Consider the following 19,233-nt stretch of genomic DNA (forward strand, 5'->3'; position numbering starts at 1 on the left):
GTTTCTCCCCACTTTTGAACCCTAGCAACTGGTATCCAGAGGCAAACTCAGTGCTATTTTTTCTAGAAAAAGAGGTGCCGAAATTCACTATGAATGCCTCCTTTGTTCTATAGTGGCAATGGCACCCACCTGAGAAGTACTAGAACTGAGTTCCGGTGCGTTCCAGCTTTAAAAAAAGCCTCTGACGCTGGAGCTAGATCCTAGCAATCACAGCTCGTGGCCCCTGATAACCTTATACTTTGTGAACATAATAATTTTGTGGTTATTCTTTAGCTTTAATAGTTCATACTTATTTTTATTCCTTCTTTTAACATATTTTCACAACACTCATACCCATTACAGTCATGTTTTCCCCTCACCATATCATAATCCTCACTCATTAAAGTCTTAATTCTGCAATGCCCCTTTTGCCTTCCAAAGGATTCTCCCCAGTGCCATATTGTGTGTCCATGGTAGCATTTCCTATTCTACTTACACTTTTCCTTCATTATGGTGAGTCCCAGGTCAAAGGCAAATGATGTGTTTCTGTAGTTACTTGCTTTGCCAGACATGGGACAGCTGATTTTTTATCCCTGAAATGGATCCCATCTTTTTGTCAATGCTGGAGAAATTTCAGTCAATCAGTCAGGTCAGCTGCTGTGCTAAATGATGTAGATGGATCACATAACTTTTACGGAAGAACCAGTCTCCCTCTGTTTAACTTCAATAATAATAATTCAGCCATCTTCCCATGACATGCTCACTCAGGCTTGTAATTGGTGAAGCTAAATGGACATTAAATTGAAAGCAACCTGAGCAAATATGGTATATATCCTGTGAAATATGTAGGACTATATGCACCTAACGTGCTATGTATTTTATTTAGCAGTCATCCTGGTATGTTAGTACCCTCATTTAGTTTACAGAAGCAATTCCAATTAAAGTTGGGAGATCAGGAAACTTGTGCACTGGCATCATGGCCCTATGGGAGAAACCCACTTGAGACTCATTAAACATAGGTATCTCCCAACTTTCTGGGGGAAAAAGAACAACAATAGCAGACACACACCCCAAGCTGCTATTTTGGATCTGATACAGTGAAGTGGATAGGGTTAGGATGTTGGACTTTGACTTGGGTTCAAACCCATCACTGTCAAGGGCCCATACTGTGATTCCAATTTGTAGCAGCTGTAAAATGGGGCTTATTGTGAAGGAAAAGAATAACATTTGTAAAGCCCTTTAGGCATCCAAAATAATGCAGAAAATATTGTTTCGACTTTTCCCTTCTAAAGTTCAGTTTTGCACAGCTCCTTGCTTTGACCACATTCTACAAAGGTGGTGACTTGAAGTGCAACTTTCTCATAACCGTTAGGTGGATTTGTAGCTAGCTGATTGACTAAACCCAAAACTAATGACTGGAGAAAAACTAGTTACATAAATGTAAATGTATCTTATTACCTATAAGAAAATCAAATTAATAAAATGCATGTGGCTGGATGTGATTGACCCTAAGTCTGAATATTCTTACCTAGTGGTATAGAGTAAAAAACAATTTGAATTAAATAAATGAATGACCAAGCCTGTTAGATTCTATTCATTTATACATATTTCTGCAGCATGGGCCTCCTTTTAATATAAGTTTTAGATCTTTTAACATAAGTTGTAGATCCTCATGTCTACCATATAATCCCACCTAGTATTTATTGCACTTCATATCCATTTATTCTATGCAACTGAAATATCACCATAAAGAGACAGCCTAACTAATCCTAATATGGTAGTACTGGGGGAGCATTGCAGAACCAACTAAAGCATAATAGCTCTATCACTAATGCACAATTATTGTGTTAAGAATATGTTGCAGAATTATTGTGTTAAGAATATGTTGCAGAATATGCCTGCAATAAAAGACCATTCTGGAGGGCCCCTTAGTCTGGATGCAACCCAAAGCAGATTTAAGCATGCTTAAGCCCACTGAGATCAACAGCCTTTGTCACATTTGTCTTGGACTGTGGTTATTGATTTTTAAATTAATGACCTATAACCTATCAGGAAGGCTCAGGTGGGCAAAAATTAAAATTAAAATAAGAGTCACTATGATAGCAAAATAGGGGGGGGGATTAAATCACTTGTAATGCACCATGTTTGGGATTTATGTTTAGAGTACTCAGATGCAAAATATTAAGGTGAAGGGAGTTGAAGGCAGCATGGAATGGTACTTGGGACGGGAGCATCATTTAAAAATTAGAAGAACTTGCTCCCTACTTGAAAAATATTGCAGACACCCATGGTCACAAGTTCCTATGCCTAATATGAACTTGCTTGTTGCTCCTCTGAATGCTGCTCTTTCAAAGTTCTGCTAAGACCACAAGGGGAACATTTACTTCACCCTTGTAATGTAACATGTAAAGTAGTAAAAGAATTCTGGAAGATGATATATAATGAACTGAAAAAAATGTTTAAAATAACTTTTTCTAAAAAACCCGAAACTTTTCTTTTAGGAGTTCTAGGTGCTGAAATTCCAGCGGATCAGAAAAGACTATTTAAGTATGTGACCACTGCTGCTGGGATGTTACTAGCCCAGAGTTGGAAAGAAGACCCTACCAGAGAAGAATGGCAGATTACATTGATGGACTATGCCGAAATGGCAAAAATGACCAGAAGAATCAGAATTCAGGAAGACCAAATTATTAATAAGGAATGGGGAAAATATATAATTTACCTTAAAAACCATGGTAAACAATTCAAATTATTAGTACGATTGGAGTACCACTTATAGTTTAATGTTGAATTTTGGTTATAATGGAGATTTAATAGATTTGGATTAATAGGCAAGATGAGGGAGGAAAGGTTAATATAAGGACCCACAAAAGGGAGGAGGAAAGCCCAGGAGATTCTTCGGAATTCTCTTTCTATGTTTGTTGTTTGATAATTGTTTGTAAATTTTAAAATCTGAAAAAAGAATTTTAAAAAAAGGAAAATAAAATTTACTCCACCCTTTCTGGATATAGATAGATAAAGATATAGATATGGATGATATAGATATAGATAGATGCATGCGATGTGAAATCACATGTTATACATAGGCCCTGATAGTGATCTTAGCTGTCTACTCCCCTACTCCCCACACCTTAGTAAGATAACTCTAAGATAGGGTTTGTTATTTATTGGCTGAGTTTTTATTTTTTCATCTTTCCCTTGCTAGCCACAGCAAGGAATGGTTGACACTTTGGTAAGAGTTATGGGAGTACAGGAATATAATAATATTGCTCCTCTCCCTCTGTCTTCACTCATTCTTTGAATATTTAACAATATCTGCAGATCTCAGTTTTGGGGTGTTACTAATATTATAGTCACTACTGTATAGTGGTTCAGGAGAATTTAGCATTTTTTACTTTGGAAAGTGAGCTAAATAATAGATGGAAAATCTCCTTTATTAACTGATTATTTGATGTTTCGTAATTTAGCACAATCCCCAACTTGTCTGTGGAGAGAAAAATCTGAGCTTTCAGAATGCAATGTGTTATTTCTTTCCAAGAACATTCAGAAATGCAAGTTGCATTTCCCTGTTTCTGAAGCTGTAGATGAGGGGATTCAGAAAAGGAGTGATGATGGTGTATAACACAGAGATCAAGCGCTCCTGTTCCATGGAGCGGCTGGAGGAAGGAGACATGTAGGTGAAGATGGCTGTGCTGTAGAAAATGCTCACCACAGTAAGATGGGAAGCACAGGTTGAGAATGTCTTGATCCTACCCTGTGCTGAATGAATTTTGAGTACAGCTGAGACAATGAGGATGTAGGAGAGTACAATCAAGGAGACTGTTGTTATCATTATGCTTCCAGAGATTATGAAAGTCACCAACTCAGCAAGGGAGGTATCCGAGCAGGAGAGGTGCAGGAGAGGTGGGATGTCACAAAAGAAATGCATAATCTTATTGGAGCCACAGAAGTTCAGGGAGAATATAAAAGATGTGTTGACAATGGCATTGATATTTCCAATGGTCCATGAAGCAGCCAAAAGCCACCTGAGGATTGGCTGGCTCATGAGCAAAGTGTAGCGCAGTGGGTGGCAGATGGCGGCATAGCGATCATATGCCATGACAGAAAGGAGGGCGCCTTCTGTGGCAGCTGTGGTTAGAAAAAAATACATCTGGATCACACAGCCTGCAAAGGAGATGGTCTTGTCCTTGGACAGAAGGTCCCACAACATCTTTGGCACGGTGGTGGTGATGTAGCAGATCTCTGTAAATGACAGGTTGCTCAGCAAGAAGTACATAGGAGTGTGGAGGTGCTGGTCAGCCTGTATTAAAATAATGATGGTTAGATTCCCTGTTAAGGTGATTACGTAGATCATCAGTCCAATAGCAAAGAGGAGGCTCTGGAGTTTAGGGTCATCTGACAGTCCCAAAAAGATGAATTCTTTCAGAGTGGTTTGGTTTTTCCTTTCCATTTTGCCATGGATTTCTATCTTCAGAAGACATCAGGACTCCTCAGAGGGCTTCCTTCACTGTACAAAGAGCTGCACATTCAGGAGGGGGGGGGGACATAATAAGAGGGGTTAAGTATTGACAACTGTTTAATGGGGCTTTAAAGTCTGACACAGCTACTGATAAAATGTTAGGTAGCACTGATTGCACTTCATAAAAATGGCTATTGGGAAGACTCCATGGATGGTTTTCAATCGTGCTGAGTGATTGATTGTTGGGGCTAGATATATTTCCCTCCAAAGCAGAATGAATAGCAACTTCTCAAACATCCTTGTCCTGTAACAAGTGATGTGGCTTAATTGTTTGTGTCATGTGAACAATTTGTTCTCCAGGCATTGTGCTGTCTTGCACCTGTGTCTCTCTATGTTTGTGTTTCATCATTATGTGTTGATCTATGAGGTTCTGAAAGAAAGAAATAGGAAGCCAAATCTCTCTGATTAAGTTCATTTCCTCTATGCCTGTCAATTATGTGGAGACAAACTACTGTGCTACTGGAGCTAAAGAAGGATTAGTGTGAGCATAACACAGAAGGAGATGTCACTTCCCTCCTTCCAACTGAGAAGACCTACGGATTCAAAAGTTTAGTGTCAGAGACCTCCTGGTGAGCCCTTACTCTTTGAGCTTCAGACTTTTGCTATCATTAGATCTCATCCTGTTTTGTTTATTTGCTGTACTGTTACATCCAGCCTAGCGCTATGCATTTCTCCCTTCTCCCTGTAAGTCACCACTGAGGTAATTAGCCTCAGACCTTCTCCAGCTTTTTCTCGGTCTTCTTATTTTCCCTCCATTGCAATGGCTGCCAACTCTGCTTCTCCCAGTCTCCTCTTGTTCCTTCCCTCTCTTCTACCATATCATGGCCTCCGACTTCTGGTCTATCCTGACTGACCGGTTGAGACCAAGATTTAAAAAGAAGCAGACCATTTGCCTCAGCACTACCTCTCTATGTTTGGATTAAATAGAACAAATGTGTATTGATATATTGGTTATCCCTTCTGTATTCTATTTTCCCACATATCATATAAATTCCTCTAATGACCCCTTTGTTCGTTTGTCTTTGGTCTAACAACTGCTACTGAATGAAAGCAAAGGACTTTGCAGCTACACAAGCCAACCACTATTGTTAAAATCTGTGTTATTCTACAGTTATCAGGGATTCACTCAACACTATATTGAGTTATTAATGAGCCTACTATTCCATGTGTTGTAATATTCTTGATTTACCAGTTACACTGATGTACTTCAAATTATGACAGTGGCAACTCATCTACACATATTTGAAAGCTACACATTTTGCAGCTACAGCATCTCAGATCAAGTTAATCCACACTCATTCCAGTTTCATGAGCATCCCAGGAGCCCTTACTACACATCAAGCACATATTGGGATAAAGCACTGAATCTACTGTTCAAAGGGGGAGGGGGAGGAGAAGCCAGCATTTCCTTTAGTGTGCCCAAGTTCTTGAGCATGCCTAAATAACCCTGTTGGACCCTAGCCATAAACTCTTCAGGCTCAAACTAGACATGAAGGCACCAGATCCATCCCTTTCAGTTGGGGGAGGGTCTGTCTAAAATCATATGAAGCAGGGGAAGGAAGTCCAATTGTGAGAGTTAAAAGAGAAAGAGAAACAAACCTCATTCCATTGCTAAGATGTCAATTCTGAAGAAATACAGTAAATGAATCAACATTTCATTTTGGGTGCCTTTTTATCTGCTGTCCAGCATCTCTTCTTGTTGACAACTGCATAGTAAGATGCTTGTGTTATGCTAACTTCAGATTATTTCACAGTGGGGCTGTTGAAATTAGTCCCTTTGAGGAATGTAAAGAATCTACTTGAGTCATTAAAATATTCTCAAGTGGGAGCAGCTCAAAGAGCTGAGGGAATAAGTACAGTGGATATCTATCGGAAAGGCCATGAGACAATTTTGTGTTTTTACATTTCCTAATCTTAATTTAAAGCATTCCAAAATTCTAATAGAAACATACAAAAATGTGGTTTATGACCAGTTCAGAAATCCTTAATGATATGTTTGAAGAGCAAATATGTCATGCCATGTATTTTTATACTTTTTGTCCCTAAATTGTTTTTGTTTTTAAAAAGCGGAAATGTTTTTATAAAACGGAATTGGAATGCTGTAATGTAAGTGGAGTAGCAACAATGCTTTCTCCCTCCTACCATTTCTTGCCATGGCAGAAGTTTGGGTGGAGGACACTGAGAAGAAAATTGTGGTTTTAAACAATTGCAAAAGGTATGAATAAAGGAGAGATGAAGGGACATTGAGAGGTTGTATTTTTTTTAAAGAAAAAACCCAAACATAACAGTTTTTAACAATGAGAAGTATAACACAGATGATAACACCAAAAAGTGAAAACAACTGAGCCTTTCCAAACACCCTTCTTACTGTACTGAAATGTTGTTTTAAACAATCACTTCCCCTCTCAGTGTCATCCCCTGCAAACTCCACACAAACCTCTGCCATTATTTAAAATGGCTACTTTTTTCCTTTCAGAGTCCCTTCCTTCTTGCTGTACTCAAACTTCTCCTTCTTCCATTTATCAGCTGCCTCATGTGAGATAGATAAAGGATGTGGAGCCCTCAAATATTCCATAGTACTTTACTCAAACCTCTGCCATTGCTTAAAACTGACACTTTGCTCTAAGTTCTCTACATTCCTGCTTTAAATTCTTCTGCTGTTTTAAACCACAACTTCCCCCCTCTCAGTGATTTTTCATTCTCGCTCCTGTACCACAGCCACTGCTGTTGTACAATCTGCCTTCATTTTTGCTCCCCTATCCTACTCTGCCTTCATGAAAATTCAGGACTGTGAAGAGGTACTACAAATCCTCCAATAGGGGTGAATGATGACAGCCTTACATTTTTATTATATAGAGAGAAATATGTAACAAAACAAATTTCTTTAGTACATTGTACATTAAGGTGTGTAATAAACAAGAGAGATTTCTGAAAGAAATTAGAAATTTTATCAATTTCTAATCTCCAATATCTAATGCTTTCAACCACCATTTCATCAGTGTAGGTGAAAAAGATTTCTATCCACGAGCTAATACAATTTTAGCTGCTACAAAGGAATTCACAGTTCAAATGCCCCATAAAAATAAGCATCCCAAGAGCTGAATATATTATTTTCTTGGTGTTTTGAGAGCTTGCCCACAATCTTTGAGGATATCCAGCCAGGTCTCAGTCAGCACAGACCCATTGAAATCAATTAAGCCCAAAGGCTCAGTTCCACATATGACGAACATTGGATGCACCTCTTCATTTGTAGGTCTAAATTGAAAAGTTTCAGCAAAATCCTTCCTTTTGAGATGGTAGGGGAAGCTCATTTAATTCTTCTGAAACACCCACTCCAATTTCAGGGTGATAACCAGCAACTCTTCAATGCCTGTATCTAGTGGTTCAGGATGGATTCTGTTGGGTCTACATACTAAAGCCAATGTTCAAACCTGTCCACATTCTAATAGCTCTCCAGCTTTTTCAACCATAGAGGATGGTGGGCTGACTCCCACTTCACAAAGCCACTGATTATACATGCAAAGCACTCTATTATCTGGTTTTCCTCCTCAAAAATGAGAAGGTTGTTGGACTTGTTGGGAGTGTTGTTGGAGGAGTGGGAGAACCCATGAAACACAGAAAAGGAAAACTGCCTCATGTTTCCATGGACAATGATCCTGGACCTTAAGGCTGTATTGCAGGGGTGGGGAGCCTTTGACCCTCCAGATGTTACTGGACTCCAACTTCCATCAGTCCCAGATAGAATGATCAAAGGGCTATAGGATTTGTAGTCCAGAAACAACTGTAGCGCCACAGGTTGCCCACTTCTGCTGGGTTGGGTTATCTATTTTTGTTACTGATCAGAATAAAAAAGAGCATTAATGATGACAAATAAATATAACAAAATGTGTAAACGTTCACATGGATAAAACATTTGAAATATTTTTCAACTTGTGTTACTGATTTTCTTTTGCTGAATTGTTTAAGATTCCAGGCCCATTTTCTCTATGTGTGTGTTCCAAACAGTCTACGAAGAGCACTTTGCACATCCTTGTTTCTGAAGCTGTAGATTAGAGGGTTCAGCAGAGAGGTGATGATGGCATAGAGCACAGAGATCAGCTGCTCCCGTTCAGTGGAATGGCTGGAGGATGGAGTTAGGTAAGTGAAGATGACGGTTCCATAGAAGATGCTCACCACAGTGAGGTGGGATGCACAGGTGGAGAAAGCTTTGATCCGACCCCGAGATGTACGTATTTTGAGCACAGTGAAGACAATGAAGATGTAGGAGAGTAGAGTTAGGAAGAAGGACATGGTAATGCCAACATCCAGAGACTGTAAAGGTCACCAGCTTGCTCAGTCTTGTGTCAGAGCAGGAGAGGTGCAAAAGGGGAGGAATGTCACAGAAAAAGTGCTCTATTTGGTTTGAATTACAGAAGTCAAGTGAGAAAACCAAGGCTGTGTTGATGATAGAGTTGAAGTTGCCAACAGTCCATGAAACTGTTAGCAATCCTTTACAGGTTGGCTGGCTCATCAGCACGGTGTAGCGCAACGGGTGGCAGATGGCTGCATAACGGTCATACGCCATGGCTGAGAGGAGTACACACTCTGTGCCTCCTAAAGTGAAATACATCTGGAGAGCACAGCCAGTGAAGGAGATGGTCCAGTCTCCTGACATGAGGTTCCAGAGCATCTTTGGGACAGTGGAAGAGGTGTAGCATGTTATGTAGTGTGGTTTCACCCTGGGCCAGCAGGGGGATACTGTATATACTTTTCACTCAGGTCTGCTCAGCTCATCGCGGTCTCCCCACAGCAGACAGCCGCGATGAGCTGAGAGTTCATGTTGTCTGGTTGCGAAGGGCTGGAACTCCGATGCAAAAGGCCCTTGTGGCCACCCCCTCCACACCCAGTTGAGCACCCGGCTGATGGTGCGATCCTGGGCAGACGCGGAGGCCACAGTGGCAGCTGATACAGGCGCTGCCGGAAGATCCTCAATCAGAAGGAGCGATGAAGCTGGAGCCGGGTCTTCCTCAAATGCTGGAAGAGGGCAACGGCTGAGGGCGTCGGCATGGCCCATCGATTTCCCCGGGCGATGGATGAGCCGGTAGTGGTAGGCAGCCAGGAAAACAGTCCATCGCAGCATGCGTGGCGAGAGGACCGGTGGAGTTGGACGATCACCGGCAAGGAGGCCCAGGAGTGGCTTGTGGTCAGTGATGAGGTCAAAAGTCCTGCCATAGAGGTATTCATGGAACCTCTTCACTCCAGCCACAAGTGCCAGTGCCTCCTTGTCGAGCTGGCTGTAATTCCGTTCCGTCGGAGATAGCGTCCTGGAAAAGTAGGCGAGCGGTGCTTCTCTTCCGTCTGGAAAACGGTGACTAAGGACAGCACCGATGCCAAAAGGTGAGGCGTCGCAGGCAAGGACCAGTGGCCTGGATTCACTGTACTGTACCAGCACACTGTCTGATGAAAGGAGAGCCTTGACCGCGTTGAAGGCCGCCGTCTCCCGATGACCCCAGGCCCAAGGCGTCTTAGAGCTAAGGAGTCGGTGAAGAGGCTCAGCCACTGTGGCTTTGTGGGGCAGGAACATGTTATAAAAGTTCAGCAGCACGCTTATCCAGTTCCTGTTGTCCAACACCTGCTGCATTCCCTGGGTGAGGGTAAGGTCTTTGCTAAGCTGGACCTTGCCCAAGCCTATCAACAACTGCCCGTCGATGATGCCACTGCTGAAGCCCAGACGATCGTCACCCACCGGGGGGCATTCCGTTGCCGCCGGTTGCAGTTCGGGGTGAGTGTGGCTCCTGGCATCTTCCAAAGCCTTATGGAGCGTCTCCTGCAAGGGCTTCTGGGCGTGGTACCATATTTTGATGACGTCTTGGTGTCTGCAGACTCACACCAGCAGCTGTTCGAGCGCCTCCGTGCCGTGCTGACCAGGTTCCAAGAGGCCGGGCTCAAGGTAAAGAGGGAAAAGTGCCAGATCGCCGTTCCACAGGTAGAGTTCCTGGGCTATCTTATCGATGCCTCCGGCCTTCACCCGACCACATCCAAGATCCGCGCTATCCAGCAGGCCCCCACCCCAAAGAACAAGACGGAGTTGCAGGCGTTCCTGGGTCTGCTGAACTTTTATAACATGTTCCTGCCCCACAAAGCCACAGTGGCTGAGCCTCTTCACCGACTCCTTAGCACTAAGACGCCTTGGGCCTGGGGTCATCGGGAGACGGCGGCCTTCAACGCGGTCAAGGCTCTCCTTTCATCAGACAGTTTGCTGGTACAGTACAGTGAATCCAGGCCGCTGGTCCTTGCCTGCGACGTCTCACCTTTTGGCATCGGTGCTGTCCTTAGTCACCGTTTTCCAGACGGAAGAGAAGCACCGCTCGCCTACTTTTCCAGGACGCTATCTCCGACGGAACGGAATTACAGCCAGCTCGACAAGGAGGCACTGGCACTTGTGGCTGGAGTGAAGAGGTTCCATGAATACCTCTATGGCAGGACTTTTGACCTCATCACTGACCACAAGCCACTCCTGGGCCTCCTTGCCGGTGATCGTCCAACTCCACCGGTCCTCTCGCCACGCATGCTGCGATGGACTGTTTTCCTGGCTGCCTACCACTACCGGCTCATCCATCGCCCGGGGAAATCGATGGGCCATGCCGACGCCCTCAGCCGTTGCCCTCTTCCAGCATTTGTGGAAGACCCGGCTCCAGCTTCATCGCTCCTTCTGATTGAGGATCTTCTGGCAGCGCCTGTATCAGCTGCCACTGTGGCCTCCGCGTCTGCCCAGGATCGCACCATCAGCCGGGTGCTCAACTGGGTGTGGAGGGGGTGGCCACAAGGGCCTTTTGCATCAGAGTTCCAGCCCTTCGCAACCAGACAACATGAACTCTCAGCTCATCGCGGCTGTCTGCTGTGGGGAGACCGCGTCGTGATTCCCTAGGGACTCCGTCAGCGCGTCCTGAAGGCTCTGCACGTTGGCCACCCGGGAATTGTCAAAATGAAGGCGTTGGCTCGGTGTTACGTCTGGTGGCCTAATATGGATGATGCCATCACTGCCTGGGTGTCTACCTGTCAAGCGTGCCAAGAGTCGAGGCCTGCACCACCGGCAGCTAAGGGACACACCTGGGAGACGCCAAAGACACCCTGGTCGAGGGTGCACATTGATCTGGCTGGCCCCTTTCATGGCCGGACCTTTATGGTAGTGGTGGACGCCTATTCCAAATGGCTGGAGGTCGCCCTGATGCCCTCCACCACTACCGAAGCTGTCATCCGGGTGCTGCGAGGCCTGTTTGCAACGCATGGGTGTCCTGATGTCCTTGCCTCTGACAACGGACCGCAATTCACGTCAGGCACGTTTGAGCGGTATCTTTTGGGTCTGGGCATCCGCCATGCCCTAACGGCACCCTTTCATCCATCCAGCAACGGGCAAGCGGAAAGAATGGTGCGCTCGGCAAAAGAGGCACTGGCGCGCCTGGACCGGGGAGACTGGCATGAGCGGGTTGCCGAATACTTGTTCATGCAACACATCACCCCTCATGCGGCCACAGGGCGGAGTCCTGCTGAACTGCTTATGGGCCGCCGCCTCAGGTCACCGCTCGACCGGCTACACCCGGACTTTGCCGTGGCTGAACCCCCAGGCTGTGCCAACGCGCCACGGTCATTTGTCCCAGGAAACCAGGTCTTTGCCCGGAACTATGTGGGGGACATTCCTTGGGTGCCAGCCACAGTAGTGGGAGTCACTGGACCTCGCTCGTACCAGGTGGCACTTGAAGACGGACGCTTGTGGTGACGGCACATTGACCAGCTTAGGTGCAGGGTTGGGGACTTGGACACTACCGAGGTGCCCTCAACTGCGCTTGCGGCTCCAGAAGAGACACGTACAGATGGCGAGGCCCCACCTACACCTCCCTCGCAAACTGCCAGTGTGGAGCCGAACCAAGCCGCTTCAGAGGGTCTGCCAGACTTACCACAGACTCAGACCACTCCACTTGCGGAGGCTCCACCCACAGCAGCGGATCCAGGGGAGTTGGTTCCAACGCCACCTAGGGTCGCACCACAGCCTCAGCAAGAACTGTGTGGCCCTCCGGACTTGGCTACCAGTCCCCGGCGGTCTGGCAGAGTTCCCAACCTCCCAACTTATTTAAAGGACTATGTTGTTGGACATGTATCACTGTTGGTCTAAGTATGGGAAATGTAACCGATATGCTTTTGTGCCTAATTGAACCATTATGCGTAGTGCTGTATATAAGGAAACCATTACGATTGTAACTAACGCCTTATCTCGGTGGGGAGGGGTGTTATGTAGTGAAGTTTCACCCTGGGCCAGCAGGGGGATACTGTATATAGTTTTCACTCAGGTCTGTAGATAGTTTTCACTCAGGTCCACGTCAGTTATTTTAGGCGGGAACTCTGGGCTGTTGTTGCTACAATGTTGACAGCCGGCTGCCTATAAAAGCAGGGCGGCTGAGCTGTTTGCAGTCAGTTCTATTCCAGCTTACAAAATAAAGAGCTACTTGGAGAAATCGCTGTGCCATCTGCTATGTCAACCCACAACTTAACATAGCAGATTTCAATGAATGAAAGGTTGCCGAGGAGGAAGTACATTGGTTCCTGGAGGCACCGGTCCACACAAATCAAAGTCATGATTGCTAGATTTCCTACTAAAGTTAGCAGATAGATTAAAAGTACTAAGGAAAAAAGAAGTTTCTGTTGGGCTGGATCACTGGATAAGCCCAGGAGGATGAACTCTGTGACAACCGTGTGGTTCACCTTCATTCTGCTCATCTTTGACCATCTTTCATGATAGGGCTATAAGACTTCTTGTACCTGAAGCACAACAGCAGATGTTATAAATGTACACTATTAGTGAGAAACAACATCGAGAAGTTAATTTAGAATTTTCTAGGTTTCACCAAATAAATTTCTGGAGAATTATGGAACTGATTGTAGCCAGCAGGTGCATTGTTAGGTACTTAAAGCACTTAGGACAGAGAGACCTGTGACACCATAATCTCATTCCAGAAAAAGATGTTGATAAAGATAGTATTTTCTTAAATCTCACATACCAGTTTCAGTAGCTTGCTGGTCTACTTCTGTCTCCTCCACGATGCAGCTGCAAACTACATTACACCAAGTGTAGTAAATAACGCAGCGATTTGTTCCTAGGGGATTGTGTGAATGTCTACTACTTGATCTCTACAGGCAGAATTAGTAGTTACTCATGAAAGGTTTCCTCTAAGGACAGCTTAATATACTGTACAATCAGCACTGAGGATCTTATCAGACCTTTTGCTAACCACTGAAACACAAAATTGACATTGGGATTTTCCATCAGCCTGTATTGTCATGATAACTTTGTTGTTGTAGAAACAACTGGAAGATATATAGCTGGATATCCTGTACATATAACTTCAGTAGCATTAGGCTAATTTGTCCAACAAGGCTCATGGCAAAAGGAATTCTGTACACTGCGTTGAATTTTTAGATCTACCTTCTGATTTGTAAATGTTATTAACTATTCTGCATGTCACACTTGGCATATCTAATAAAAATATCTTGTTCCTTGATTTCAGTAGGACTTGGTACTGGAGTAGTCAAAGTGTTGTCATCATGGTGTTGTTGGAATCCAACTCCCAAAATCCACAGTCATCATGGTCAACAGCCAGAGATGAGACTTGTACTCCAACAATATCTGGAGAGCACCATGTTGGCCACTCCTGACTTAGGATATCACCCAATGTCTTTTAAACTAATCTGATGAATTTTGTGGTGGATCTTAACTTTTCAATTTACTGGTCCCATATCTATTATCTGTTCTTCCCTAGTGCTCTCTGAAGTGCTCCCTGCACTTCCTTGTTCCTGAAGCTATAGATCAGGGGGTTGAGCATGGGTGTGATGATGGCATACAGCACAGAAACTAGGCGGTCCTGTTCCATAGAATGAGTGGAGGAGGGCCGTATGTAGGTGTAAATGATAGTACCAAAGAAGATGCTCACCACAGTGAGGTGGGAAGCACAGGTGGAGAATGCCTTGATTCTACCATGAGCTGTGCGGATTTTGAGCACCGAGGAGACAATCAAGGCATAGGAGAGAAGGGTCAGGCAGAATGGCATAATGATAACACACCCAGAGATGGTGAAGGTTATGAGCTGGCTGACAAATGTGTCAGAACAAGAGATGTGCAGAAGGGGAGGTATGTCACAGAAGAAGTGGTCAATCTCATGGGACTGGCAGAAATTTAAGGAAAAGACCATTGCTGTGTTGACCAAGGAATTGAAGTTGCCAACAGCCCATGAAACTGCCAGCAGACTCCTACGTACTGGTGGGCTCATGAGCAGAGTGTAGTGCAATGGGTGGCAGATAGCTGCATAGCGGTCATATGCCATGGCTGAGAGGAGCACACATTCTGTGCCCCCCAACGTGACAAAGAAATACATCTGCAGTGCACATCCTACAAAGGAGATTTTCTTGTCTCCCAACAAGAGATCCCACAGCATCTTAGGGACTGTGGTGGAAGTGTAGCAGATCTCAATAAAAGAGAGGTTTCCCAGGAGGAAGTACATGGGTGTGTGGAGGCTCTGGTCCACCCGAATTAATACAATGATGGCCAGATTCCCCGACAAAGTCAATAGATAGGCTGAAAGTCCTAAGGCAAAGAGAAGCACCTGATTCTTCACATCAATAGAGAATCCCATGAGGATAAACTCTGTGACACGTGTTGTATTCTGTCTCCCCATAGATTTGAGGGAGTCCATCTTTGGTCAGGATAGTGAGCCTTCCTAAGTGGGAGGGGAGGTCACAGCAGTTTGATCTGTTAATGCTGGTAGTTCTGTAAATAAGAAGCAGTGAGTCAGTTAGACTGTTTGCAAATAAGCTTTTATTGTTCACCTACAGTTGTCATTGTAATTTCACAGAATGTCTAGGCCAGGGCAGAAGGCATCCTGTGGAAAACTGCAGTCAAATATAACTAGCTAGCTTAGGGCTAATTAATGCATGAATGCGCTAAGACCATAGAATTGTATTCTTAGGATCAGTTAGGTCACACCCCCTCACCTCTGGTGAAGTGAAACTTCCTTCTTCACTTGCTTTCACCATGTGAATTCATCAAGATAGGATGTGATTGAACTTGCTCTCTAAAAACTCAGACCATGTGCTTAGAACTATTTCACTATTTTTGTATACTATTCTGGTGTTATTTGCTTCCAGAAAAAAATCTGTTTGCAAATAACATAAAATATGTGTTAAATCTGCAATATATTCCACCATATTTCCAGAAGCGGATGTTATGTTGTATGAAATGTCCAATACAATGTGGCAGTTAATAGTGAAGCAATGGGAAAATAAAATAAACTGCTGTATCAATGTAGAGTAGACTACTTGAAATCAATGACATTAAGTAACTTCAATCCCTTGATCTTAATGTATCTATTCTGGGTCTGCTTATGTACTGATGGGTATGCCTATGGCAATGTACTGATGGGAGCATTAAAATGCAGTTTCCCCATAGGATAAAAAGTATTAATGCTAAATAAATCAGGAAACATGATTACAGGATAATTCTGTAAAATTACTTTAGAAATCTATGCACATTATAAAGCAAACCTAAAACATTTACAAATCTTTAAACTAGAAATACAAGGAAACATTTAAAATGTAAAAAATAATCAATAAACAATTCATGATTCCAAGGCTATTAAGAAAATCTTAAGTGCCAGAAAGCCATATTTGAACAACTCCCCTTTCTCTGCTACATAGGATGCTAAAAGGGCACTTGTAGAGGCAGGTTTCATTCCTAGTCATGGGTTGGTATGCAGCTAAAATGTTCAGAACAAGTTCTGCATGGTTCCTACCCACTTCTACAAATGCACAACTGGTTATTACCAAGAACAAAAAGGCATTCCATATTTCTGACACAGATGCCCTATGTCTCTCTCCAGGAACCCAAAGACACTTCCACAATTACATGAATATGCTGTCATGAACAGGGTTTGGGGAGGGGGACAGGACTGGAGAGGAGCAGTTCCCTGGATAAGTGCATATGAGACCTATAAGCTATTCTGGTATGAACTCCAAAACTTTTATTTAGAGCACAATGCTACCTCCCTCCGTCCAATGTTAATGGGTGGTGTGGTGTCCGGATGCTGTCAGCAGCTCCCGGCTGGTTGCCCAGGAAATTATAAAGACAAGGAAAGGTTTCCTACCATCCTTTCTTATTTCAATATTCACAGAGAGAGGCTATAGAACCCAGCCTCTTGGATAATGGCATTGTCCTGAGTGAATCTCCACCCTCCGTCTCTCTCACTTCACCATTCGGCACTTCTACGGGTGTTGCTATGTGCCTTCTGTCTTTGAGCTCTTTGCTCTCTTACTTTCAAGGCTCACCGGGTCCTGGGAGATGGATGGTCTGGGATGCTTTCTAATGAAACAGTGTCAGCCAGCCACTGTTCCCCTTCTGCCTCCTCCTCCTCCTCCTCTCCCATTATTTCCCAACTTTCCCCCTCATCCGCCTCTGAGCTGTGACCTCCCGCAAATGACTGTTGTAAATCTATATTGTCTTTCTCTTCCTCCTCCCTGGAAGGGACAGGAAGGGGAGGCAGTCTCCACCATTCCTCCTCTGCCCAGTCCCTGACAGGTGAGTATGTCTACTTGGTGAAAACACTGAAGTTAAGAAGAAGGAAGGGTTAGTTAGCTTGCCTCTCCCCTTCCTTTTCATGGTGCAGGCAGTGCTGGATTACCAAATAGGCAGAGTAGGTGCCGGCCTGTGGGCGCCATGCCTGTTAGGGGCTCAGCGACAACAGATCAAAATAATATTGATTTGATCTTGAAATTGGTTTATTAAAATTGTTGGTTGGTAAAATCAAAAACATAATAGGAGATGATTTGTGAGGGGCCCCTGAGATTTTGACTGCCCAGGGACCTCCACAGGGTTTAATCTGGCACTGGACTCAGGTTATAGCCTATATGTGCTGCCCTAGTCAGGGTGATGGGAGTTGTGGTCCAGCAGTCTCCAGAGGGCCACAGGTTTCCCATCTCTGGAGTAGAACTTTATTTCCTTTGCCCACAAAGGACTGTAAACACTACAAGAAGTCTGTCTCCAACTATTAAAACACCTGTTATATTGGCCATTAGTTAAAGAAGAAGTATGTTTATTAATAAAACAAAAGGTGGCATTTGATGAAGAGTGAAAATAGAAAGAGACACCTTAAACAGGATCACATTTTGTATCTCAGAACAATCCCTGAAGCTGCCCACTGAGCTGTTTTCACAGTCCAGAAAACATGAGAAGAGCCATAGTTGAACAGGTAAGAGCCTCATTTCTTACCTGTTACTATGTATGCTGCTTCAGAATGTAAAAGAGATACTACTGTTACCAGCCATTGCCAATGGGTGCTTCTTTCTTGGCACTGGAATTATCTAACAACAACAACAACAACAACAACAACAACAACAACAACAATAATAATTTTATTTATACCCCACCCTTCCCGGTTCAGAAAACCGGGCTTAGGGTGGCTAACAACAAATTTAAAACACTTAATTGTAAAAGCAGGATCAAATACAGTATAAAAACATGAATAACAATAAAATTCTCATCACCTTGAGAAGTCAAAATTCTTCCTGCCCTAGGCCCCAGTTGTTCTGGGGTGGCTTTTATCTATTATCTGAGATCCTTCATCTCTTCATTGAATATCTACTACAGCCATCCTTTTGCTGTTTTTCTTTTTTAAAACCAAGACTATTTCCTCTGGGGCTGCAAGGTATAATGGGCATGAAGAAAAAGAGAGCACATGGATGATCATTAGCACTGCCTCTTGGGAGAGGGAGAAATAAGTTGATCCAGAAATAATAATAAATAATGCTTGTGGTCTTGGAAGTAAAGTAGACTTGGGGCTGCTGAGTTTGTCAATAATTGCTCCCGGGGGATACTGTGAATCAAAGAGGACTACATCTTCCTTTAAAAGTGTGGCTGCTGCTCACTGATTTCTCCCATGGTGTCACAGTAAGTAAAGGTAAAGGTACCCCTGCCCGTACGGGCCAGTCTTGACAGACTCTGGGGTTGTGCGCCCATCTCACTCAAGAGGCCAGGGGCCAGCGCTGTCCGGAGACACTTCCGGGTCACGTGGCCAGCGTGACATCGCTGCTCTGGCGAGCCAGAGCCGCACACGGAAACGCCGTTTACCTTCCCGCTAGAAAGCGGTCCCTATTTATCTACTTGCACCCGGAGGTGCTTTCGAACTGCTAGGTTGGCAGGTGCTGGGACCGAGCAGCGGGAGCGCACCCCGCCGCAGGGATTCGAACCGCCGACCTTTCGATCGGCAAGTCCTAGGCGCTGAGGCTTTAACCCACAGCGCCACCTGCGTCCCAGTAGTATGTATGGTGTCACGGTAGTATGTACTTAAATCAGCACTGCCTTATGATGTCATTTTGCTCAATGGCTCTCAATCCCATCTCCGTGTATTGGGGACAGCTTGTGCACAGGAGAGGGGCATACAGTTTTGGAGAAACTCCAAACACAGTGGTGTCACATGGATTTTATGATACACTACCAGGAGTAGCCATACAGTCAAGGCCCTGACAAGGACCTGCGGTCCACCAGGTGTTGCTTTCCTGATCATTAGGGCTGATGGGAGTTGGAGTCCAATGACATTTGGAGATCACAGATTCTTGCCCCTTCATTATAAATTCTTGTACGGCTATTTTTATTTTATTTTACCAGAAATCAGAACACAGTTTACACTTACGAATTTAATGGATTTATTATCCACCCT

The 19,233-nt window shown here is 44.2% G+C and overlaps 2 protein-coding genes and 1 pseudogene across 3 annotated transcripts; all 3 read right to left on the reverse strand.

Moving 5' to 3' along the window:
- Positions 1 to 3,502: 3,502 nt before the first annotated feature.
- Positions 3,503 to 4,429, reverse strand: LOC310830584 (olfactory receptor 5F1-like; the record flags this gene model as incomplete). Its single annotated transcript, XM_083710364.1, has 1 exon — positions 3,503 to 4,429. One exon carries the CDS (start codon positions 4,427 to 4,429, stop codon positions 3,503 to 3,505), a length of 927 nt encoding a protein of 308 aa, XP_083566490.1.
- Positions 4,430 to 8,482: 4,053 nt separating this feature from the next.
- Positions 8,483 to 9,167, reverse strand: LOC310830798 (olfactory receptor 5V1-like; annotated as a pseudogene). Its single transcript has one exon. The product of its transcript is annotated as an olfactory receptor 5V1-like (transcript).
- Positions 9,168 to 14,182: 5,015 nt separating this feature from the next.
- LOC310829624 (olfactory receptor 5F1-like) lies at positions 14,183 to 18,429 on the reverse strand. The gene is made up of 2 exons (XM_083708330.1): positions 18,062 to 18,429; positions 14,183 to 15,293 (listed from the first exon to the last, which is right to left on the reverse strand). Exon 2 carries the CDS (start codon positions 15,217 to 15,219, stop codon positions 14,272 to 14,274), a length of 948 nt encoding a protein of 315 aa, XP_083564456.1. The 5' UTR covers positions 15,220 to 15,293; positions 18,062 to 18,429; the 3' UTR covers positions 14,183 to 14,271.
- Positions 18,430 to 19,233: the final 804 nt, after the last annotated feature.

This window comes from Podarcis gaigeae, assembly GCF_964106915.1.
Source record: "Podarcis gaigeae genome assembly, chromosome: 13".
Classification (NCBI taxonomy): domain Eukaryota; kingdom Metazoa; phylum Chordata; class Lepidosauria; order Squamata; family Lacertidae; genus Podarcis; species Podarcis gaigeae.